Raw genomic sequence first — 25,563 nt, 5'->3', positions numbered from 1 at the left:
GATAAAAAACACCTCAGCAGAAGACTTTGTTTTAGAACTGATATAATTAAGAATCATAGGAATAGAAGAAAGAATAAAACTTACCTGGCACTGTACAAACTGCTGCCGGAAGATATTCCAGAATCTCGCCTCGTGTTGGGAACTCCAGACTTTAGTTCTACTGCTACATTTGTACCTCCTATATCAGTCCTTCCATGTATACCACCTGAAATAACACATTATATTATTATTTAATAGAGTATAATCATATCTATCTCTATACATGACTAGCTCTCACTATATGATCATTTAGTGGTAGAGTCACTACAAATAAACAAACTTGACGTCACAAAAATGATTAAAGAGTAACTTGAAATAAATGAATTATGTTTTTTTTTTTGAGTATTTGATATTTTTTTGTGACAGAGATCCTCCGGAGAGTGCAATGTAGTGAGTGCCATAAGTATGGCGACATACTTATTTCTGTTCAGAGCAACATTGTTGTTGCAAGTTGTTCTGATCTAAAGCCATAGGTGGCACTTTTGATGCGTACATAAGAATTTCACGGTAGTGAGATGATGGCGATAACCACATTCGTAAACTTAAAACTAAAGCTACGAGGGTTCCAAACGCGTCCTGGTCTAAGAAGAAGCCCACAACAGACTTAGCCGGGTGTTTTTTTTTGCTATAACCATCTCACAATGTCATTTTAAATTATTAATCGATGGTTAGAGCAATAATTTACACCCAAGCTTTTTTATCGATTACGTAGTCCTTTATACTATAATAGGACTTTTCTATAAGCTTACGTTTAATAATAATATTTGTTTAATTCGGGTAAAACCCATCTCAATATTATACACGTTAAAAAAGTAGCTTAACACCTACGCCACACACGCACAGTGCGGCACTTATCAGGAAATGTCCTCCGGGTACCTTGCGAAGCTCTGCGTTGCTCTGCTTTCTTGTTGTCAGCTTCCGTGATAGACTCGGGCACATTTTCAATGTCGATGCCCTCGAGTAGCAGAAAATTACTCGTTGCGAACGACCAATCGTCGTAGTTTTCTCGTCCTTTAAGCTTCGGGACGCTTACCAAATAACCCACCGACGACATTTTTACAATTTCACACGTAAATAACTCACAATGGTACTAGTAAGAAGTAAGAAAATAAGTACTGGGCCCATAGCCTAATTAAACACGTCGTGGCTTTTCTATAGACTTACAATTTTTTTATTAAGCAGGTATTATATATGCGGGTAAGTACACAACTATGCTAGTATACAAGAGATGGCGCTAGTAGTACATTAAAGACATTATTGAGATATTAATTCTAACATGTGTGTGGGCAACACACAGTCAATATTATTGTCAATATTTCTGACCAATACTTCAATCCTTAAATACAGGCGTACGGGCTTTAGTATTGACAAAAATACAGAGTCAATAATATTAAGGTGTGTGCGCAGACGATGTGTTTCCACTTACCTTATTGAATGTCCGTCATCTGTTGATTTATTACTAAAAAAGTGTATGCAGTAAAAATAAGATATTATCCTTACCACCACCGATATCGGCTCCGTGCACTGGTGGCATAAGTCTTCCCAATCCCATCTTGTTCCCGAACCGTGGCATGTGATGGTGCGCCCGTGGTTCTCCTATTGCTACCATCGCACGCAACATGAGAGGCAGTTGTCCCACTTCTCCAACTACTTCTTGTTCCACCTGGTGAAGGAAAATAAATATAATTTAAGATGATAAAATAAAAGTGATCAATATTAAGATACAAGTGAAAATATGAATAAATTAATAAACCTATTTTTGGGTTACTGGCAGAGATCGTTACTAAGCGATAAGGCTGCCTTTTGTATTCTATTCTAATCTTAGTGTTTCTCTCTAATCTTTCTTTATTTCCCGTATTGGGTAGTGGTGTCCAAATAAAGAGTATAAATAATAAATAAACTTTTATTGTACAAATAATTAAAAAAAGTACAATACATCTTGAAAGATCATTATATAAGACTAGCGGTCCCCGCGACTTTTTCGGTGTGAAGGAACGTTTAGTGACAACATATGTATATACATATGCTGTCACAGACTTTATTTTAGGAGTTCAAAAGCGAAATAATTTCGTCGTACCAAAATATCCAATTCTTATCGAGCGGATAATTAATACATTTACTACTGTAGCAATTTTTTAATATAAAGGAATGTAAAGAGAAAAGATTTACCTCGCCGTCCAATCTGAAGTAAGGAGCCCCATTTTCATCACTAAAGCCACCGAGACCTGATACACCAAAGTCCAGTTCTCCACCACATTGCGCTGACAACTGCAAAAACATCACCATTCAGTAATACCGATAATTTAAAAAAGCTCTTTTAGCTTTACATATTTTAAACTTTAATGGAAAGCAGAAATAATATATATTCATAATTCCTGAATTTTCTCTGGTCTGGTCTGGTGGGAGGATTCGGCCGTTTACCACCCTACCGACAAAGACGTGCCGCTAAGCGATTTAGTGTTCCGGTGCCATGTCGTGTAGAACCTGATTAGGGGTATGATTACTATACTCCCTAACAGGTTAGCCTACTGTCATCTTAGTCTGCATCATCAATTACCACCGGGTGAGATTGCAGTCGAGGACTAACTTGGAGTGGAAAAAAAAATTTAGAGGATTTCTTCATCAGGCGAGATCTCCTTCTCTCTATCTTCTTTAAAAGATCTGTAGGTAGAGAGGACGTAGACTTTTGGAAGAAGATAATCATCATCTTCATTAACGTCATCATCATATCAACCCATTATCGGCCCTCTGCAAGGCACGGGTCTCCTCCCACAATGAGAAGGGGTTACGGCCGTAGTCCACCACGCTGATCTGGCCCAGTGCTGATTGGTGGTCAATTGTGTGTGTGGTGGAGAATTCTCAAGCATGCAGGTTTCCTCACGATGAATCCTTCTCCGTCGAAGTAAGTGATACTTTTAATTACTTAAAACGCACATGACTTAGAAAAGTCCGGTAAAGGGTCGATATGATGAAGGATAGTAGAGGTTTTATTCTATTAGAAGATCACAAAATAAATTGGAACCATATTTTATAAAAGCTTATTAAACAGTTTAAAGTCCTACCTGATGAGCTGGCGTATGTAGGCCATGAGGTAAAGGTGAAGCTGGACTCTCACTCTTGACAGAGGCAGAGGACGTGTGACCTCTGACTCCCATAGAAATACCACCTTCTTCTGATCGCGGCGAGGATCCTGCTCCACCGCCGCCGGATTCGGCTGAATCATCACCCCGACTGCATCCTGAAAATTTGAATTTTTATTTTATTAACTTTAAAGTACCATTAAAATTATAAACAAGATAAATGTGAGATGGTGATAACAATATAGCCATAGACTCCACCTTAACACCGCATTACGTAAACGCCTTCTACACTGATACATATGGCCTATATTTCTTTACGGATGCGAATCCTGGACCACCAAAGAGGATCTCAGGAAACGTCTAGAGGCATTCCAGATGTAGGCCTATCGACACATGCTAAAAATCAGCTGGACTCAAAACGTTGCTAATGAGGAAGTCTTGCGACGAGTTGGTTGTCAGTGCGAATTTTGGAAGACCATCAAAAAGAAAAAAATTGCTTATCTAGACATATGCTTAGGCATGACAGATACAGGCTACTGCAACTTATAATGATGGGCAAAGTTGCTGGAAAGAGGCGCATCGGTCGCAAGAGTAAGTCTTGGTTGCGACATTACAGAGTTGACTGGGATCGTGATTGCCGCCCAGCTGTTTAGCCTAGCGAGAGAAAAGGCGAAGTATTAAAAAACTGACGGCCAACCTTCACTAGTTGGAGAGATACCTAAAGAAGAAGGTGATAACAAAGAAAAACCCCTGGCTAAGATTCTTGTGGGCTCTTCTTAGGCCGGGCGCGTTTGTAACTCTCGTAGCTTTAGTTTTAAGTTTACGAAAATTGTTATCGCCATCATCTCATTACCACGTATACATTTCTCATGTAATGTAAGCATCATACCTGCCATATACTTGAATAAAGATATTTTTGACTTTAACTTTGAAATGGTAACATATATGTATGAACGCTTCATAAGTGCCTGAGAAAGGCATAAATAAAACATATTTAAATTTCAATTTGTTAAATCAGAGCATATTAAAACATAAGTTAAGCTTAAAGTCATAAAATCTACTTTCGGTTTTAGTTTTCAATCGGATTTTGAATAATCTAAGTAATTGTTGGAACAAACCTTTATGTTTCTTACTGGCGTAGAATTCTGCACCATGGACAGTCTTCACATGCTTGCGGAGGGAAGACGGATCCGTATATCTCTTGGTACAACCTGGAGCTTTGCAAACGTATGGTTTCTGAAAGTATATAATAAACATCAATGTTTAAATTATATAATAATGATTCTGGAAGTCGATTGGGATTTATTATAGGAATCGGACTAAAATTTACTTGAATTGAAAACTAGTTGGGATAACGTAGCGAAGCAATGACGCAGACACGGATTTACGCATGCAATCGAGGATATGGCAGATTTAAACAAGATATAAATAGTAAACAAGCGGTGATAGCCTAGAGCTCTAGCCTCCCTTTCCGAAGGGACGGAATTCGGTTCCCGCAACGCACATCTAAAATTCTGAGTGAGTGAGAGTGAGTGAGTTTGTACTTTAAGCTAAATATCACTGCTTAACCGTGAAGGAAAACATCGTGAGGAAACCTGCACTCCTGTGAGTTATCCGTAGTGTTCCTAAACGCTTACGTTTGTGAAGTCTACCAATCTAGACTTGGCCAATGTGGTGTAATACGGCCGAGATCTTTCTGACTCTGAGAGGAGACCCATGCCTTGTTGGCGGTGATAGGTTTATTTATTTATTTATTTATTTATTTAAGAGCACTAACAACATGCATATTACACGTTTTTTAAACATAGCACACACACGAACACATGGACTGATATGCACGTCAATGACAAGTGCACATAGCATAGGTTGACAAGAATGCTAACGATGATAAACAAGTACGTCAAAAAGTATGATTTTATTACCTCGTTACTATGGGTTCTGTTTTGATGCTTTGCTCGATCACTGGCATTGGAGAATGCTTTCGCGCATCCAGGATATTCACAGGTATATGGTTTCTCTCCAGTGTGACTTCGCAAATGGGTCTTCAGGTTTTCAAGTCGTGAATACGCTTTGCAGCAACCTTCAAACTGAAATAATAAAAATATGAATAGTAATTTAAATTTATATCAAAAGTAAGTACTGTTTAATATTCTGAGTTCTACTGAATATTAAGAAATCAATGTTGCTTGAATTATTTGAAACAAACTGAATTATTTTTTTATTTATTCGGATGGGAGTTTATTTTTGTCTCGGTAATTTACCACTATCGGTAAAACCAATAACTTAGCGGTATAATTCCCCGAAGAACCTACTATGCAAGAGATACATGCATTTTTTTCATTCTTATGTTAATTTAAGGCAAAATTATGGTCCAGATGGACCACTATCGGTGAAACCAATAACTTAGAATTGCGGTATAATTCCCTGAAGAACCTACTATGCAATAGATTCATGCATTTTTTCATTCTTATGTTAATTTAAGATGTCGGACGTTTACATAATATAACTCCATCGTCATTTTGTTTAAAAAACCTGTATATTAGATAAAAAAATAAATACTTACAGTACATTTATGAGGCTTTTCGCCAGTATGCCGTCTCATATGCACCACAAGCATGTACTGGGCTTTGAAAGGCTTTTCGTCTCTCGAACATCCAACCCATCGGCACACGAACGCTTTCTTGCTGGCGTGGATGTGGTCCGTGTTGATATGCTTCACCAAGTCGTCTTGGGTCGGGAACTCCAATTTACAGTCAACCTGGTCAATAAAATTCAGTTGTAAAAACTAGGTTACCGGTGGCAAAATGTGATGCAATGAATTAATATTTCCTTAGATAAATAAAAGATACCAGAAATATCTTCCTAAAATTATATACTTTTTATTAAGCATTATTTTACGACAAACTTATCGACCTACACAAATTTCTAGAAATTATTTACTTAGACATGAGTCTTCATGATATCAACCCATTACCGGCCCGCTACAGGGCACGGGTCTCCTTCCAAAATTAAAAATACCAGAAAACTAATGGCCGACAGATTTCTGGTATTTTTTATTTGGGAAGGGGCCCGTGCCGTAGGCCGGTAATGGGTCGATATGATATGATGAAAACTCATGTAAATAATTTCTAGAAATTTGTCGATAAGTTTGTCATAAATGAATGCGTAATAAAACACATATAATTTTAAGAAACTGTAAATGAAACTCTAAATTAGAAGGACGTTATTGGAAAATCAATCTTACCCAATGACAGTTGGTCTCAATAAAATCTCCGGGCTCATCTTTAGAATCTAAGCCGTCGTGCACTGTGCTCTCTGCTGCTGCTGATAAGGGTTTATTGCTATTCATGTTGTCGCGATGAGACATCAGGACCTGCGGCGACTTGCGTTGGTTGAGAGCTGTCGATGCACTGAAAAAGAAGGAACTGATTTCATTTTTATCATCATATTTATTTCTTAATAGTAAAACACTGTAACATTCGTTGGAGTTTGTAAAAGTAATGTTAATATTGAATCAAACAGAATCTCTTGCCCCGTAGATAGAAACTTTCTTAATAGAATCTTTGCTTGATCAACTACATACTACTATATGTACTATATGTGTCTTTATATTCCACTAGTTAGCCTCTGACTGCTATCTTACCTATTGGTAAGTGATGATGCAGTCTAAGATGGTAACGGGCTAACCCATACCCCTTATCGGTTTCTATCTGTCAGTAGTTCGGTAACTAACCACAGCCGAAGCCTCACCCTAGACCAGATAAACCGTTTGCCGGAAATCGAAGCCGGGAACTCCCATTTACATGTACAGTACTCGCCGCTGCGACGTTCCCAAAAGGTTTAACTTCAATGCTAATTGCTTAAATACTGGAAAATTTGTAATATCTAATTAAGTTAAATTCAATTCAATTAAATTTTTATTTATATGCGGAAACAGGTAAATAGGTGTTACAGAAAAAAATATGTAGATCTTAAAATTAAATCATCAAATTAGCCTGCAAATTGTTATCAGGGTAGTATTTAAATTTTAAGTTACGTTACTACTAGTCTGTATCGGTCGGGCATTGATGGGAATGATCACTGTATTCTATTTTGTTTATTTCGTATTCTATATATTTTTGAGGGTTCTTTTATTTTATTTTTATTGTTTTATTTATTCATTTTTTTTATTATATAGTAGAGTATTTGTATGTTTATATTTTGTATATATGTATAGAATATATATTATATTTTTGTACATATCTTTAATATGTCATGTTTAATATGTACCATGTTATATTTTTATTTTATGTTAATTTAGTTTAAAATTCTTATGTTACACTAATGTTTGTTGTACCACCTCATTTCGTATAGCATTTTCTTGTATGCCTTTGGTTGCCTGGAAGAGATCGCTATTTAGCGATAAGTCCGCCAAATTGTGCGTTCTACCTTATTGTGCATTTGTATTTGTATATCTGTAAATTTTCTCTGTGGTGTACAATAAAAGTGTATTCATTCATTCATTTATCATACTAGATAAAGTAGTAACGACACTTAAAATTTAAATACTTCCCTGATATTGTCAATCACAATAATTTTAACTAACTACCAAAATGTGTTCTGAAAGATTGAACACATTATATAATTCTATCTACCTATCTGCCTCCATGACACTGGTGATTTCAGGTTGCTGATGTGGTTGCTGCATGTGCTGAGAGGTTCCGTCCATACCGAGACCAGGTCTAACGTCCACCGGCGCACCTATTAACAACTGCGTTGGCGAAGATATGTGAGATCTGCAAATTAATAAAGGGTTATTTTAATCTGTGAATGCAAAACTTAAATATTCGAGGTATGGAATCGGTGATAGCCTTGTGAGTAATGATTCGGCTTCTCGTTAGCGTAACTGAGCCCGATCCTTTGCATGTACAGTGAAGGAAAACATCGTGAGAAAACCTGAAACCCTTATAGTTTTCATAACGTTCTCAAAAGTGTATGAAGTCTATCAATAAGTACTTGGCCAGCGCAGTGGACTAAAAAAAAACACACAGAGCTGTACCTAATGAGTCGGTGATGATGGATATCTAATACCATAAAAAAGCATTGCTACCCTAGTGGCCGTTTGAAGAACTCCATATAATAGATTTGGGGAATTACCATAGAGCTAAGGGAAAAGTAATTAAAGGAAAGTTCCGTCTTAAATTTGCACTGAAATAGTACAACCGAAGCATCCAATTAACAACACGTTTTGGCCAGGTAAAATAGTAGAATACGATTGTAGAATGTAGATGTTCTTCGGAGTCTTTTATTAACTCTCCAGAAATCTCTTTAATTAAAATATCAGCTACACGCTCTTCTTTGTGTGTATTGTCGTAGTATATTTATTATTTTATATTTATTTATTTTGTAAGCCAATAATGTATAGTTTCAATACGCGGGGTACACATCTCTGAGAACCTATGAACTTTAAGGTACAGGTGAACCAGTTCCTAAGATTAGCGCTTTCAACAAAACAAACTTGTCAGCTATATAATATTAGTTTTTTTTATAATAGAACGACTTGCGCTTGACTACTCATGCCTCATGGTAAGCAATGATATGGTCTTAGTTTGGGCGCGCTTGCCTAGAAAATGTCTATTCACTCTTTCCTTGAAAGCATTTAAGTTGTTATATCAGGCGACAACGATGCCGGAAGAGCGTTCAAACGTTAGCGGTACGTATCAGAAACGTAGATGAAGAGCTTCGTGCGTATTGACTGAATGTCAACCACATAAAGATGCCACCGTTTATGGTGTCTCGCTGTTCTGTGGAAGAATGGTGCCGGAGATTTTAGCATAGATTTACCTATGGATTCCCGCCACAAGATGCGCATGAGCTGCATGGTGCGCTGCCGCCGCGGCCGCCTGCTGATGAGCCGGATCCAGCAGAACTCCACCAGGTATGACGCCACTGCCTCCACGCGCCAGCAGTTGTTGTGCCAGGGACGCGTGCGAGAGCGACAGTGCTGGGGATATGGCACCTGCAAGTAGTTCATAGTTTATCCTTCTTCGTTATCCTATTTTATGTTTCCTTTCTTTTTTTGTGACCTTTTTTTAAGCTACGCTTACAATAAATTACTGGTGTATTGCTCCAGAACGATTCCAGAGAATCCTCAGAACGATTGCAAATGCTCCCTGGTTTACACGCAACACTGAGAGATCCATCGTTACCTAGGAGTGCCAACAGTAATCGATGAAATTAATAGCTATAGCCCTAAATATCGGGAACGCTTGGTAGAACACCCCAATCCAATGGCATACAGCCTACTGACTGTGGAAAGAACCAGACGTCTGAAGCGGGCAGAAGTGCTCGATACTGTACTGACTTGAGGACACTGGCCCTCATAACTGTCAAAGTCAAAAAGAACTTCAAAAAATCTACTTATAGTGTATCGACTGATTGTAGATGACAAAAAAAAAACCTTTTTTAAGATCAAACACTGTTCCTTTCATATAGAAAGGTACTGAGATAAGAGTCATGGAGATTTTTATCTCAGGAAAAAGCCTGTTCGTTCCCACGGGACGGATGGTAATTGTCTAGGCATGTATTCAGAGCCTAAACAATATCGTCAAAATCTAATATTTTTCTAGTAGTACTAGACCGATTTGTAGCCGAGCTCATCCGGGGAAGTACTACCACCGACCTTACTTCTGCGTTGCGGTAAGGGCGTGGTTGTCGGTGTAATTTCAAGCACATCAGGTTTAACACCTACGCCTCAGGTTGACGGACACAGGCCGACAATTTGTAGGGCATTGCCCTTCCATATGTCACTATGTCTATGTCAGGTAGGCCATCTGCTTGGTCAGTCAAAAACTTAATATAAAAAAATAAAATTCACAGATACTGGAGACTAGAGACAGATCATCTCTTCTTTATAAAGTAGGTACTGCTGTACCTCAGTTTTTAGTATGACGACTAGTGATTCAGTTAACCGCTTTCCTTTATCAAGTCATTATTTTAATAGAAGTACCTGCACTAAGATGTCCATAGCTTCCAGTCGATGCAGCAGAAGGTGCTCTAACTGCTAAACTAGCAGGCGACGCTCGTATCACAGCAGCCAGGTCTAACGACTCGGCAGAATAAGGGCTCCAGGATACCGCCCTCTTCCTATTAGCAGATGCGCTTATTGCACCACCCGATAGCCTTAGACGATTCTGGGACGCTATTCGGGATCCTGTATAAAACAACAATAAAAAAATAATGCTCTAAATAAAACATGACTGACAGAATGTAAGCCCAGTGAATGACTCCTATCCGGAAGTCTCCACAACCCTTTTATTTTACAAAAAGTTACCCCTTGTCTGCTTGACTTGACCTGATGGTTAGTTATAGTGCCGTCTAAAATGGTTGCCAACTAACCTGTTAGGGGGTTGTAGTTAGGGATATGGCCTTCATTCTAAAATAAAAAGGATTGGAGTATATTTGTCTATTACGCTAATGTTTTAAGCCCCAAAGCGGATTTGGGGCTTAAAACATGGTAGTTGCTGAGATCGTTGGTTTCAAGTGCTTTCTGAAACAGACAGCGTCTATTTCATAACTCCACTTTGGTACTGAGAATTTCAGGACGGAAAATCCAACATCTGTTGTAAAACATGCCAACCGCTACGAACCACTACAGGTCGACGATTCCAATGTATAGAAGTCTCCACAACCCTTTTATTTTACAAAAAGTTACCCCTTGTCTGCTTGACTTGACCTGATGGTTAGTTATAGTGCCGTCTAAAATGGTTGCCAACTAACCTGTTAGGGGGTTGTAGTTAGGGATATGGCCTTCATTCTAAAATAAAAAGGATTGGAGTATATTTGTCTATTACGCTAATGTTTTAAGCCCCAAAGCGGATTTGGGGCTTAAAACATGGTAGTTGCTGAGATCGTTGGTTTCAAGTGCTTTCTGAAACAGACAGCGTCTATTTCATAACTCCACTTTGGTACTGAGAATTTCAGGACGGAAAATCCAACATCTGTTGTAAAACATGCCAACCGCTACGAACCACTACAGGTCGACGATTCCAATGTATAGACCATCACCATTCACTATAAACCATTTATCAGCTTACGATAGGGTCATGTCTTAATCCTACAGACAATGGTTTGGGCTGTAGTCACCAATCTGGCTCAGTGAGAATTGGTAGACTTCACAAGTCTTTCTGATTTTTATAGAGAACTCTCAGTTTTCAATTCAAAGTTATTCATATTTTATTTCTCAAAAACCGCACATACCTCGGAAAGGTTAGAGGTACGTGTAATAATCACTAAGCTATCATATAGTCAATTAATATATTATGTATATTACTATGTTATGATTTCTACGAACCTTCTAAACTTAGTTGGAATTCTTGGCTTGCTAGAGTACTCCCCGCATGAAGTTCCGGATGCAAACTCCTGGCTGCACTCAAATATTCTAAGCCTGAAAAGAAAAAAAAGGTCGTAACTCGTGACGTAATTTTATTAAGCCTGGTATCTTGAACACTTAACAGGAAACTATTATAAATATCATTATCATCTCGTCAGCCTAAAGTAATAAACGTACCACAGCTGGCCACAGGCCTCGTCGCTCATAGGCAAGACGGTATTAGAATAAAGACCCATGACGCTGCTCCAATACTGGTTAGTGGGCTTTTATAAATATACTGCTGCATCAATTTAATTAATCAAATTTTTTTTGCGATTTAAATCAGCTAACTTTAAAGAATAGTGTCAGAACTAAATATACACAACTAAGTACACACAACGTTATTTTATTTTTCCAGTTACAAGAAAAAAAATAAAAACCTATCAATACCAATTTTGTTATAGTGGACAGCGAATTCTTTAAATTGCTCATCCATTTGTGAAATAGATGTTAGTTATTTTATAAATATACTAGCTGTTGCCCGCGACTTCGTCTGCGTTTGATTTTGTTTTTAAAGTATTCAGTATCGCTAAGCCTTAAATGAGTATAGTAGTATATATATATATATGTATAACATGTGACTGTCAATTAATTATAGACAAATAATTTGCAATAAAATAAAATTGCGACTATAATTAAAGATTTAAGCTATCCTATCTCTTAAGTTGGACCAGACTGCTCACGGTGTGCCAATTTAATTCAAAATCGGTTAAGTAGTTTAGGAGTCTATCGCGGACAAACATCATGACAGGAGATTTTTATATATATTAAGATTATAATATCATAAAAGATATAAACTCCTACTTCCACAACCTTGCACCTTTTTCAAATGTTCTAAATCTAATTTAACATGGCGCTATCTAATTGGTTTGGATAGATTTAAGAAAACCATTAGTTTTTGTTACTTAGCAACCGTATTTAAAATATCGCACCGTCTTATTTTATTTTAAATATTTAAACCTGCAATTCAATACTCGTTAAACCAATAGACTCTTCACGCATGACAAACCAGAGTTAATTTAAATTCAGACACATATCAAGTTTATGTTAGTCATTCTGTGCCTTAATATTAAAAGATTGAGATGTCAACAGTAGACCACTTTGAATATAAAGTGTCCACTTAGCGATACAAGTGATTAATAAGCCAGTAGACATTTACGAGCTATTTCGCTGAATCTCATTTCGCGCTCGCTAAATTTGGCGCCGCCGACCAAATATGCATTCGCTAATTGGGAGCCACAAACTTTGATATTCCAGTGTCGATATTCCTCGATCGTACGAGAATTTTTATGACTCTGGGATATGTTAAATTAAATCGTAAAGGAATTGGATCATTTTGGAATTCTCGAAGAATTTTTATGCCGTGGTAAAATTTTATCGCGTTCATGGTACGGGACAATTTGGTGTCGTGTCGCAATAAATGACTACAAATTAAAAGTCCTCTTCGTATTTTTTATATTGGCATGCAATTATAAATTACCCGGTTATAGATTTCTTGTAGGGATTGCTACACTTTAGTCTCCGTTTCTTCCAGCAACTCTTTTCGACTAATTTGGTTTTATCAACCGACACTTTGATCCGGTTTCACAAAGTCTGCCTTCAGATCTAAAAGTCCATCGGTCTTCTTGTCTGTCGTAAGTCGTCGAGTTACGTTGGTGACTGCAGCTCTTTAGATCATTTACGGCTCTTCTCATTTCTGATTTGATTACACAAAGATTCTACGATCATAGCTCACTCTGAGCTTTTAAGGACGAAATGGGTATCACAACTACTCTGAAACGTCCCTAACTATGGGCGTCATAAATTACTCAGAATTGTATGATAATCGAATACCAACGTTCATCGAGTACACCTTATAACGACTTATTTGATTTTCTTTTTGTTACAAGGTAAACGTCTGGACGCAACAGCGCAAAAACTTTAACGCAAAAAAAATCTAAGACCAACTCGTATATTTTACGCATTTTAATTATAGTGCTGAGCAAAAACAGTCAATTACTCCACCGTGATTATTTAGTTATTAATCAAACTTAATCAACTTAAACCTTCGTCGTGAACGTTATTGCGAGCCTCCATTATAATTACATGGCTTATATCTTCGAAAACAAACACGTTTTTGAGGCGAAAAAAAAGGAATAAGACCTCAGTGATTTGTTGATCACGCTCGTTCGAACCGAGGCGGGCGATTTGGCCCGAAATAATAGGCTGAGGCGAAAGACGCGTTGGACCACCAATTTGGCGGACACCCAAACCAACAAGAAAACGAATGCGATTCCGAAAACCTCCCAAAATATTGCATGAGCTCTTTGACGCGCCGACCGACTACCAAAATTTTTATGTCTTCATCCTCGGTGAGAACCGGCACGAACATCGATGTATCGTTAGGGAAAAAAAGTAGAGTCGAGTTCATCAATCGAGTCGATAAGCCCCGTCCGTTTCGAATTCCATACGACTGGTCACCCTAACGACATTCGTGTAACCGCGCACAAAAACTTTATACGAATACTGACTTTATGCTCTTTTTTCGATCAGTCGAATATTGAGCGATCGGGCGGATCGAGTGGGTCGGTTTTTGCTCGTTCGATTATTCGACTATCGGTATCGGGTTTTGGGTTGATGTATTAATTTTTATCGGTTCCGATTGACCGTAAAATTGGTTGGGATGGGCGACATCTAGCGCGAGAGTCGCCTCAGCGTTAAAATATGAATGTCAATAGCTTTGTTAGTCGGCGCCTTTGGCAGTGACTTTGTATCGTCGTATACTAATGAGGACGGCTTTAAATTATGTGTTTTTAGAAATGCGGCGAAGATGAAGGCGTTGCGATGTGAATTTGTAATCGCGTGGGTTAACTTTAATGGCCCACCTTTTTTTAATATTGACCGATCGATAAAAGATCGCTTACGATCGATCGATACTTATTGCACAGAATTAAGAAAATTCAGAAACCTTGAACACGACTATTATTGAAGTATCAAAAACCACTCCACTTTAGTAGAGTTTCTCGAACAGGCGGTTAGTCAATTAATTCCATTTAACAGTTGACAGTTATTATTTTACCATAAAATTGGGATAATGGGAAAAGTTTGAGAGCTAGCAACTTTCCATGGGTGTGGAGTGAGACTGGGGCAGGGCGTTTTCATTGTTTTTGGTCACAAATCACTGCATGCGATAATGGCTGAAGGAGGGTTCTGTATGTTCTTAATTCTGTGAATTATTGATACTTTAAGTTTATTAATGAGTTTCCAGCTTACAAGCGTGGAGATACATGAAATTAATGAGTCAATGTATAGGAAGGTAGGTGAGGTGTTCGATTCAAGACGTTTTGGTAGGTCATTCAGTTAAAGTTGTGTTTCAAACATTTCCAATAACCTTTAATAGTCTGTCAGACTAAATGCCAATCGTGGGGTTTTGTCATTATCTCCACGCTGAGTAGACAGGTTGGTATTCGTAGTAGTAGCACGGAGGACGCTTTCAAAATTTTGGTGGTTTGTATCATCATGATATACACCCATTACTGGTCCACGACAGGCTGGTTTCTTGTCACAGTGAGACGGGGTTAAGGCTGTAGTCCACCACGCTGGCCCATTGCAGATTGGTGGACTACACCTTTGAGAATCTTATGGAGAACTCTCAGGTATACAGGTTTCCTCAGGATGTTTTCCATTGCCGTTGAAGCAACTGATATTGAAATTGGTTAACGTACATAACTTAGCGAAGGTAGAAGTGTGTGCTGGGATTCAAACTCTCTCTGTTTGCTTTCCGATATATTCCCTTAGCCGCATTTAAACATAGACGGAGAAAGGACAGATGGTGACAACTGTATTCTGATATGTCTCTGGTAAATGGTAGTATTTGGTTTAATTTTTTTTTTGTTATAGACTGCACGTTACCCATTGACGGCCTTGACATTCGTGGTCATAAAATTGATGTATCTATCTAATATTGAACGCGCTTGCCTAAGAAAAAGTCTAAATATCTTCATCGTCATATCAACCCCCTACCGGCCCAATACAGAGCACGGGCCTCCTCCCACAATGAGAAGAGGTTAAGGCCGTTCTACACCACGCTAGACCAGTGCGGATTGATGGACTATAGCCTAAATTACAAACATTTACCACAGAATTTATAGCCCGAAATCTATAAATCTGTCAATTTCTAGCACAATTTTGGACTCTAATCTAGATCCCGGGGAGATCTATAGCTAAATATGCTAAGCATTAGACCAACGTAGTAGTCATCCTCTGAAACCTCTGAGACACGAGATATACGAAGTCTGTAAAACCTAAAATAAATATTCTCATTAAAACATCAGTTGTCATAAAACGATTAGTAAGCGGTGGGGTCCGCAAAAAAGAGCCTTAACGAGGTTTTTATACCATAATCAAAGGTAACAGGTAGTGTGAGGTTATAACGCAGGTGCTTCTTAGAATTTGTGTGGGGTGAAAAAAGAGGTATAAAATTTTCGACGGGGTTGATACCTACTGCTGCATTAAAATTAAGTTTTTTTGGCATTTAAGCGTCGCGTCGAGCTGTCGGATGTGCCAAGTTAACTTAAGAAATAAATGACCGGACTTTTAAGTGCTATTCAAAAATATGTGTACCCAAGTTTTGGTATTAAACGGTGATTGCCTTGTGAATAGTGATTAGGGCTACGGTCTAACTTTCGGTTGAACCAAGTTCGCAGGCATGCGAACGGTTCCATATGGAGTTCTCTGTAATGATCTAAAAGGCGTGTGAACTATACGCACAAGGCCAGCTTGGTGGACTACGGCCTTAACCCCTTCTCATTGTGGGAGGAGACCCGTGCTCTGTAGTGGGCCGGCAATGTGTTGATATGATGATTAAAAAATGAGATAAACCTTCACCGTTAAAGCAAGTGACCGTTCAATCCGTTCATCTTCACCGTTAAATTACTGACGGAATTATTGACGGCCGACTGGCGCAGTGGGCAGCGACCCTGCTTTCTGAGTCCAAGGCCGTGGGTTCGATTCCCACAACTGGGAAATGTTTGTGTGATGAGCATTAAGTGTTTTTCAGTGACTGGGTGTTTATATGTATTTTCTAAGTATTTATGTATATATAATTCATAAAAATATTCATCAGTCATCTTAGTACCCATAACACAAGCTACGCTTACTTTGGGGCTAGGTGGCGATGTGTGTATTGTCATAGTATATTTATTTATTTTTATTTTACTTAAAACGCACATAACTTAGAAAAGTTAGAGATGCGTGATGGGATTAGGACTCGGCCCCCGAAAGTGAAGCCGAGCTCCTTTTTTATTTTATTTTATTTTTTATATAATTAGGAGGGGAAAATCCTCATGGACATCCCTATGGATATTGCCGGACTCCTACCGACTAAAAACCCCTCCTACCTTCTTAACGTTAGTGTACCTGAAATTTGGCCTACCACTAACGTCGTTGTCCTTTCATCGCAGCCTAATTTAATGAACATCCCACAGCTGGGCACAGACTTTGAACATAGACCCATCACGCTACTCCAATACAGGTTCAATAACGTGCAGTTCTCTATGTCGTTATCAAAAGACGCTCAAATATAGGTAGTAGATACCCACGACTATTCGCTGTTTTGAAACTAATCCTTGTCCATATTATTCGGTTAATACCGTCCAATAATTCCATGACAATAATTTCGCTTAACAACATTCGCCAAGATAAATATCGAGATTATTTAACGCTCTAACGGATGGGTGGGTTTTAATGAATTTCGACTTAAATATAAGTTAGGTATTTAACGACACACCAGCTCTTATCGCACCGACCAAATCTAGGCTGACGTGTACAAGGTGAGACCTAGTTTATACCTAAATGCTTTTGTATATTGTCTATTAACATTTACGAAGTTATCTACCTGACTTTTGGGTTTTTTACAAGTCCCGCAGGAATTGACAGTTTTTCCGTGGATTCTCTGTAGGTTCTCGTAAGTACGGGGGTTCTTGCAGTAGGTACATACCTTTAAGTTACAGTAGTATTCTCTTCGCACGCGAGATTAACAATGCTAAAAGATAAATTCTGCTAATTTAAGTTATATTATTGGAATTGTCTTAGAGTTTTTATTAAATAAAAATCTATATTAATATTATATAGCCTAAGTATGTTACTTCGCTTTGTATAGGTAAAAAAAAAGGTTGAAATCGGTCCAGTAGTTTCGGACAAACAATCAAATGAACAAAAAATCTTTCCTTTATGTATGTCTATGATATTTACCCATTAATTGTACAGAAATGAACTGTCGCTGACATGCGCTGAGATTTATAAGCTCCGGTGATTTATTTTATGAACAGCCGACGACCGTTATAGCGGGCTAATATCAGATTTATCTGATGTTAATTTGAGAACTAATTAGATTCACAAGTACTCTTGGATCGGCGGTGTATCAAATATCAACAGTGTTAGGTTTAAATATATTGGGATGCCTCATACAGAATAGGCAATACCATTCGAAGTCTATTATTTTCCCAGGCACAAGCCTCCTGTCTCTAAGGAGAAATTGTTTTAGAGCGTAAACCCACCACACTGCTATAAAGCGAGTTTGTGGGCTTTTAATATTATTATCACACCTAATGAATGAATGAATAGATACTTTATAGATAATTTATTGTATACCACATAGAAAACATAACATAACTGCACACAATACAATTATATTTTTTCTCAACATGGATATTGAAACGAAATGGTCGGCTTTGGCCTCTTGATCCGTTGTTGACCACTAGAAATTTGACTCACTAGCTAGGTAGCACCAATCTGACGCAACAATTATTCTATTGCCATATGCATCTTTTAGAACTGACCTACGACAACCGAATTACCGAAGATTATAAATAACACTTAACATAAAATAAATAATTAACCCTAAAATAATTATGTCCCGAGTGGACATAATAGTATGTAAAATAAAAATTTGTTTTTACTTAAAAACTGTTTAGCTACGCATAAGTTACATATATTTATTGCAAACTCACCAATATAAGATGTGAAGTACGCATTTGGTTGTATAATAATTATATTTACTTTACTTTATATAAAAATAATTTGTTTTAGAAATTAAAGATAAACATAAATATAACTGTAAATTGGTCGATGTTCAGTTTAAGTTAAAAAAGTTCAAATCAATAAAAACAAGTATTATGCGAGTTCGTTGATAGTACAAGTTATACATATAGTATTATTTATTTGAATAAGTGTGAATAATGTGTTTGCCATCGGAAGCAGCACGTTAATATAAGGTAAAAAACAAAGTAACACTTTTTTTGCGTAGGTGATAGGGCTAAGTTTTAGAGCTTGTTATTTTTTTTTTCATTTACTCATTGTATATATTTACGTTAGCATTAAGAACTTATTATATCTATTGTCTAACATTTGTTATATTTTATTGACTTAAATAAAGACATTTTCAAGTAACAATCAACCCCAGATTTAATAGTGAAATAATGCTGCGTCCAAGTAAACTAATATGCGATGAATTACATCTCAAGTAGTTTCTTTCATAGTCCTCATTGAAGTTAATAAGATGCACGGAGAAAATAATAGTTTAAAAAGAATAACATACCAAACCATAAAGAGCTGTAAATCTTCACGCCCAATGCTTAACACCCTAAGGGTTTAAAAACAAACCAAACTATTCCGAAAGATAATTAAACATCATTCCCTTTGTAATTAGTTACCGGAAGGACATGTGGCCGCAGCTTGCAATAGCTCGGTATTCGATACCTTCCGATAATTGCTGCCCGGGACTATGTCAACTCCTCCCTTTGTTTTTACGACTTATCTATTTTTTTCTCTGAGTGGGATCTAAATTGAACAAATAATTAAGAAGTTCAACCCTTTAATTTAAGATCCTTTGAATTCAAACATGAGATCCATATTCTTTCTGTACCTAATACGTATCTATAATATAACTCTAATAATCTAGTATAACCACACAAACAAATATATGCACACAAGCTCTCTCACACGTACAAAAGCACATAAACACACACACGCACACACACACACAATCGCGCACACTAAGTTTAGTGGAACATTTGTATAATCTTATACTACTAATATATATTTATATTATTGCAGTGTTGGATAGCCCATTTATACGAGGAAGGCTATTGAGCTTCCGCTGCGTTCGCTGCGTAAACGGTTAAAGTTTCGACAAAATCGTGCATGACAAATTAACTTAACTAAGGTTGACTTATACGCGAGCGAAGTCGCACTGTTTATATGTGATGGTTTTCCACTTTAAATTAGATGCGCCATTAGCTTGATTAATTTGAATAAATAAAAATATGTATATCCAATCTTAATATATATAAATCTCCTGTCACGATGTTTGTCCGCGATGGACTCCTAAACTACTTAACCGATTTAAAATTAAATTGGTACACCGTGAGCAGTCTGGTCCAACTTAAGAGATAGGATAGCTTAGATCTTTAATTATAGTCGCAATTTTATTTTATTACAAATTATTTGTCTATAATTAATTGGCAGTCACATGTTATATATATATACTACTATACTCATTTAAAGCTTAGCGATACTGAATACTTTAAAAACAAAATCAAACGCAGACGAAGTCGCGGGCAACAGCTAGTAGAATATAAAATAGAATAGAATATATAGAATAGAAAAGCTTCTGAATTTAAACTCATAAAGTATATACAAAAACAAAAAAAAACTTTATTCGAATAGACGTTAACGACCAATTAATTCCAAGGATATGTCTGTCCGGTAATGACTCAGGCATTTAGTAAATAGTGTGATTGACTACCACTTGACCATACAACTACTCCAAGTACTTGGTCCATAACAGTGACTTTATCCTCGTCTTACAATGACATCCCAGTTAAAGTACACGCGTTAGAAGTTATACTTCTGGCGTAACAAGAAAAAAATCTTTTAAATTTTTTATCTTTCGCCTTACTCTACGTTTGTAGAGAAAACTACGCTAACAATAGAAAAAAGGTATTTAATACATTGAAAGTTTCAAAAAACGTTTATTTAAATACCACACAGCAATTATTTGTACATAAAGAAATGGACATAATAAATAAATAAATATACTACGACAATACACACATCGCTATCTAGCCCCAAAGTAAGCGTAGCTTATGTTATGGGTACTAAGATATCTGATGAACACAAACATTTTCCAGTTGTGGGAATCGAACCCACGGCCTTGGACTCACAAAGCAGGGTCGCTTCAAACTGCGCCAATCGGCCGTCTAAATCCGTATATATTGAATGCAATAAACATTGCCATAAAATGCCCAAGACAATTCTGAAAGTCATTAAATTCATTTTGGAAGGAATAATATTTTGAGTAGGCGGTTTTTTTTTCAACAAGCCCGGAATCAACAAAATCAACACTAAGTAATATGAGCTGATGACTTTCCAAACCTTATTTTCCATACACCAAACGTTCACCAAAACACCACATGGTGGAAGATTTCGCATTCGTGCACAAAAACACGTGTTAACTTGATAATTCGCTTTCTCGGAACCATAAAGGCGGTTGTCGTGATTTATGCTTCCCTCAAGACCAAATAAAATGTGACAAAAAATAAAACGTCGAAATTTCACGACAGTTCTGTTGTACAAACAAGGTAGATAAAACAAAACAAAATTATGATATTGGATTTGAGGTCGGCTTTAACTAAAAAAGATGGAAATTAGCAGGCGGGCTTTTAGTAAAAAAGACAGATATTAAAATGCGTGTATTATAAGAAAAAGAAACAAATAAAATATCTCCATAGAAAACAAGGTTCCTCAAAGCGCATGGATAGACTAAGGGAAACAGAACTGTAAAACCACTTCCAACCAGCCAACATGGAGCTGTCTGGTCAGGATTCTACCTTCGCTATGTGAGATATTAATAAAATAAGTATGCTGGTGATGATGAAAGGAAATATAATAATGTGAATGATTAGGAGATGCTACAAGGAAAAGCAGTTGGTTACAAAATAGTATGGACTACGTTGCAAAGTTATCTTTCAATGATAAAACAATGTGTATATAGATTATGTGTATATATATAGATTGCTTGCAGCAACAAGACCGCCATGTCTACATTGTTTACTGTATACTCCTTACTGTTTCTTTTCCTGTATTTTATACGTGCAATAAAGTCTTTCTTCTTCTTCTTTAATGTATCACCAAGATATTTACCGAAATACAAAATACCACGATACTATTATATACAAATAACGAAAATCGAAAAAAAATAATGAATCGTGTAAATCGTTAATTGTTTTACCATATTTAAATAACAATAAAAAAATTTATTACATTTATTCATTACTACAACAATTTCTCGAACACAATATCATCGTCCAATCAAGAAACAAAAAATAACTATTAGAAATAGTTAACGGTCACCGACCTTATTGATTACGAGTTTATTATTATAAAAATCGTTCTAAACAACGTCTTAATGGAGTGCGTTAAAATCGATTTCCACATGCGATACGATTGTATCGATGTATCGAATCGTGCGTTGGCGAAACGCCAAGCGCATTAGGATTAGACCCTCGTACGGTGAACACATGAAGTAATTACATTTTCTATCGAAGTGAGGTTTAAAAAACTGGAATCAATGTTTCTGAGAACAATTATGTGCGTGTGTCGTGGGCGGAACCGTTTGGTACAAGTCACTAGCCAAAGCGATTGGTCAATTATATTAATGGTAACTACTTAATAGTAGATATATCACTGACAGAATAATTATTGTAAAAATAATGAAAAAGAGCAACTGTTGTGCTTCTTTCTGGCTTCTTCTCAATAGAATCAGCCTTCCGGTCCGGTGCTGTCACTACAACAGACAGACTTGACGTTACTAAACTGGTTCTATTAGGCTTACTTGAAATACAATAAATGTAATTTTACTTTTTGATTGCGCGTTTGCGTTGTTTTTTTTTTGAGTGTTTGTAATAATTTATAAAGCAAAAGACGTCATTGGTTTATTAATTCATTGAACCAATTAATACGTTTTTACACTTAATAAAATCAATTCATTAAATTCGGTATAGTTGCAAAAAGATTGACTTAAACAATTTTAATCAGCAACTTATTTAATGCAAGTTATACGAAGGCTATTTAATAAAATACTACCAATTTTAAAAATCATATTTGTGAAGTACGTAATTTCTTATTCTTAGTAATAGTAGTATTATCATATGTATAAACATTTGAAATGACTTTTTCAAACACGTATTTATAGGGCTGAAACTATAAAATTCAATATCAACGAAACCATAGACGATAAATATATTATATAATAAGTTGAAATTTAAATCCACCGTACCATGAATATTTCAAGAGTTTAAATTCCACCTTAATGATATCCTTGCATGATCAATAAATTTAAAAATAAAAACGCTACCGCTTATGCCTTAGCTCCAAGTAAAGCTTACACCAATACGATGGAACTCGTTTTAAAGATGTCTCAATCTCGATACACAGACCGGATCAATCGTTGCCGACTTACGGTTTTTTTATCGGACATGATCAAACAGGTTTCAAGAAGGAAATTATTGAAGACTATTATTCAAAACATTTTGTAACCATTACTTGCTCGATTGTCTATTATTTTCACCGGTTTTGTGTTAAATAATATAGTATGGTAATAATATGTGATACAAATTTCATTTGTAATATCTCTGCATACGTGGCACTTGAATTTATTCTATGTTTATCCCGCATTGGAAACATCGTAGTGGGTGGTGGCGTTTTCTATAGTTATAATAGACGGACCGAGCAGATGTGAAAAACCATTGCTTATAAACAGAACAACACTTGCAAAACATGCAAAGAACATGTCCAAATTACCGCCCCGTGTCCGGCAACCACGTCCTTTAGACCGGAAAATTGCTTGACTGCAGGAATAAACATGTTGCTAATTCCCAGGAAGAGCTTTGTCACAAATAGCTCATCATCATCATCATCAGCCTATCTCAGTCCACTGCTAGACTAAGGCCTCTTCATTTGCACGCCATCTCGGTCTATTGCCGGTTAGCTGCATCCAGTTTTTCCCTACTGCCTTTACAATATCATCTCTCCATCGAGCTGGTGGTCGGCCGATGCTTCTGTGTCCAGTGCGCGGTTGCCAATCTAGAATCACTCGGCTCCACCGCCCGTCCTCCCTTCGACATATGTGACCCGCCCAGTTCCATTTCAGAGACGCTGCCCTTTGAACGATGTCGATGTCACAAATAGCTCTACTTCTCCTAAAAATATGAAGGTGTTGAAGATTAATAAACAGTAGTAGATACGAATAATTGTAAAAACTAAAAAGAATATTTCTAAAATGAAGTAGAGTTCAACATACATCACACACACATTCATCACACCATAATTCTATTTAAAGCATTTTAAATCAATCGATAAGAAAAACAAGTAGCCTTTCTGAAGTTAAAAGAGAAAGAAATAAAAGAAATAGTGAAAAATATTAATGCTAACTTGATAAGTTAAAAGAAATTATCGCCATTAAACCACTGAGAGAACGTATTTGTTAAATGGTTACACTCGCAGGCTCAGCATGTAGACCTATCATTTATGGACGTCGTCAATCATATCATGGTGAGGAATGATCACATCGGGGGCTCTCAAGACCACATCAAAAATAAAATAGAACAGACTGATAGATCATGAGTCGGCTTTCAACATATTCAAGTTAAAGGTAAAAAATAAATAACACAATAACAATTGTAAGTTACGACTATATTTAAGAAATGAAGACGCCTATATAACTACCAATAATATAATATCAAATACCAATAATATATTTTTGTTTCAAGATTTTTATAAACCGTTTGTTTTCGTGGGCTAAAAAAATACTTGCTTCTAAGTTATCTCAATGCGTAATTTTCTGTTTAGCTGTTTCGCCTCGGAAAGGTGAAGCGGGGAACGTTTTCCCTGCTTAGTACATTTATAAGCTACCTCCGAACCAAATTTACATTATTCACAATAAGGTTGAGTATTCAATGAGCTAAACAAAGCAAACAAAGAATATATAACTCTCATAATATATTCACATTTTAAATATTACTATAGACATTGCGAAAAAATTTAGTATACTAACATTATTTTATTAAATATTCTTTATAACTTACATTTATACTAAAGTATTCTACTGTTAAGATTTTTGAAAACTACGACCAGCATACAGGAATGCTAGCAAAATTTTAATAACTATTCTACTTCATTTAACTTACGAAAGACGATAATTTAAAACAAACCATTTCTTGTACCCGTGAAGTCGTTTCAAACTCCAATTCGGTGAAACGGAATAAAAAGTCATTCAATTAAAGGACCCGAGATCAGAATTAAGCCTTCCACGTTTAAAATGCATTAATCCGGTCACTTGTCATGCTCAGGCGCAATGTCTGCGTCTCACTCTAAAACCCGTTCCGGTGAGCTGCTCGCTCCTTCTTGACAAAGATTAGGGTCCAGAATACTTTGACAAAACCAATTAGAAAAACAGACAAGTGTCAAATCTTCCATTTCTGTTTAAGCTTCAGCAACCACATCATTCGAAGGACCAACAATTGATCGTAAATTGTTCTCTACTTCAATAATTTCAATTAACCTACTCTATGGTCCATTAACTAAAAGACATTCTCCAATCTATCAATATCGTTGTCCACTCGCTTGACATCTGCTATCATTCTTTCTCCTTTTTATATCGATGTAAGCTTTTTTGTTTTATTTTAATTTGGGAAGTAACATGAACTCTCAATCTTTCCTTCACAGTTTTTACGCTCGGTTAACTCGGAGTTGGCCCTTAATTTACGATTATCGAAGGTTGAAGACGCTCATATCGGCTTTAAGCATACGAATACGCTTATAATAATTCCTCGGTGTATCGACTTTTACGAGAACAGCTCTCGGCGATTTTATAATCTCACACTTGCCACATAAACAGTTTATGACTTTAAAAATTATTGCGAATCGATACCACTAGATTGCAAATCTCAGAAACTTTTTTTATTAACATAATGTTAATATTTATCCTTGTCGTTT

At 36.6% G+C, this 25,563-nt stretch overlaps 1 protein-coding gene across 3 annotated transcripts in view; it reads right to left on the bottom strand.

The window, feature by feature from the left end:
• The window catches only part of LOC120634479 (transcriptional activator cubitus interruptus-like), a 157,025-nt gene that overhangs the window by 6,451 nt on the left and 125,011 nt on the right, over positions 1-25,563 (bottom strand). For all 3 annotated transcript variants that reach the window (XM_039905098.1, XM_039905100.1, XM_039905099.1), the window contains 12 exons: positions 11,452-11,544; positions 10,108-10,311; positions 8,943-9,117; positions 7,754-7,894; positions 6,364-6,529; positions 5,683-5,877; positions 5,042-5,206; positions 4,238-4,355; positions 3,102-3,277; positions 2,209-2,307; positions 1,540-1,702; positions 85-205 (listed from right to left, as the gene is read on the bottom strand). In XM_039905098.1, coding sequence (XP_039761032.1) covers positions 85-205; positions 1,540-1,702; positions 2,209-2,307; positions 3,102-3,277; positions 4,238-4,355; positions 5,042-5,206; positions 5,683-5,877; positions 6,364-6,529; positions 7,754-7,894; positions 8,943-9,117; positions 10,108-10,311; positions 11,452-11,544 — 1,816 coding nt within the window. The remainder of the gene's footprint in view (positions 1-84; positions 206-1,539; positions 1,703-2,208; positions 2,308-3,101; positions 3,278-4,237; positions 4,356-5,041; positions 5,207-5,682; positions 5,878-6,363; positions 6,530-7,753; positions 7,895-8,942; positions 9,118-10,107; positions 10,312-11,451; positions 11,545-25,563) is intronic.

Source organism: Pararge aegeria, chromosome 24 (genome assembly GCF_905163445.1).
Source record: "Pararge aegeria chromosome 24, ilParAegt1.1, whole genome shotgun sequence".
Classification (NCBI taxonomy): domain Eukaryota; kingdom Metazoa; phylum Arthropoda; class Insecta; order Lepidoptera; family Nymphalidae; genus Pararge; species Pararge aegeria.
The sequence above is the reverse complement of the archived record's forward strand: the minus strand, read 5'-3'. Positions and strand labels throughout refer to the sequence as shown.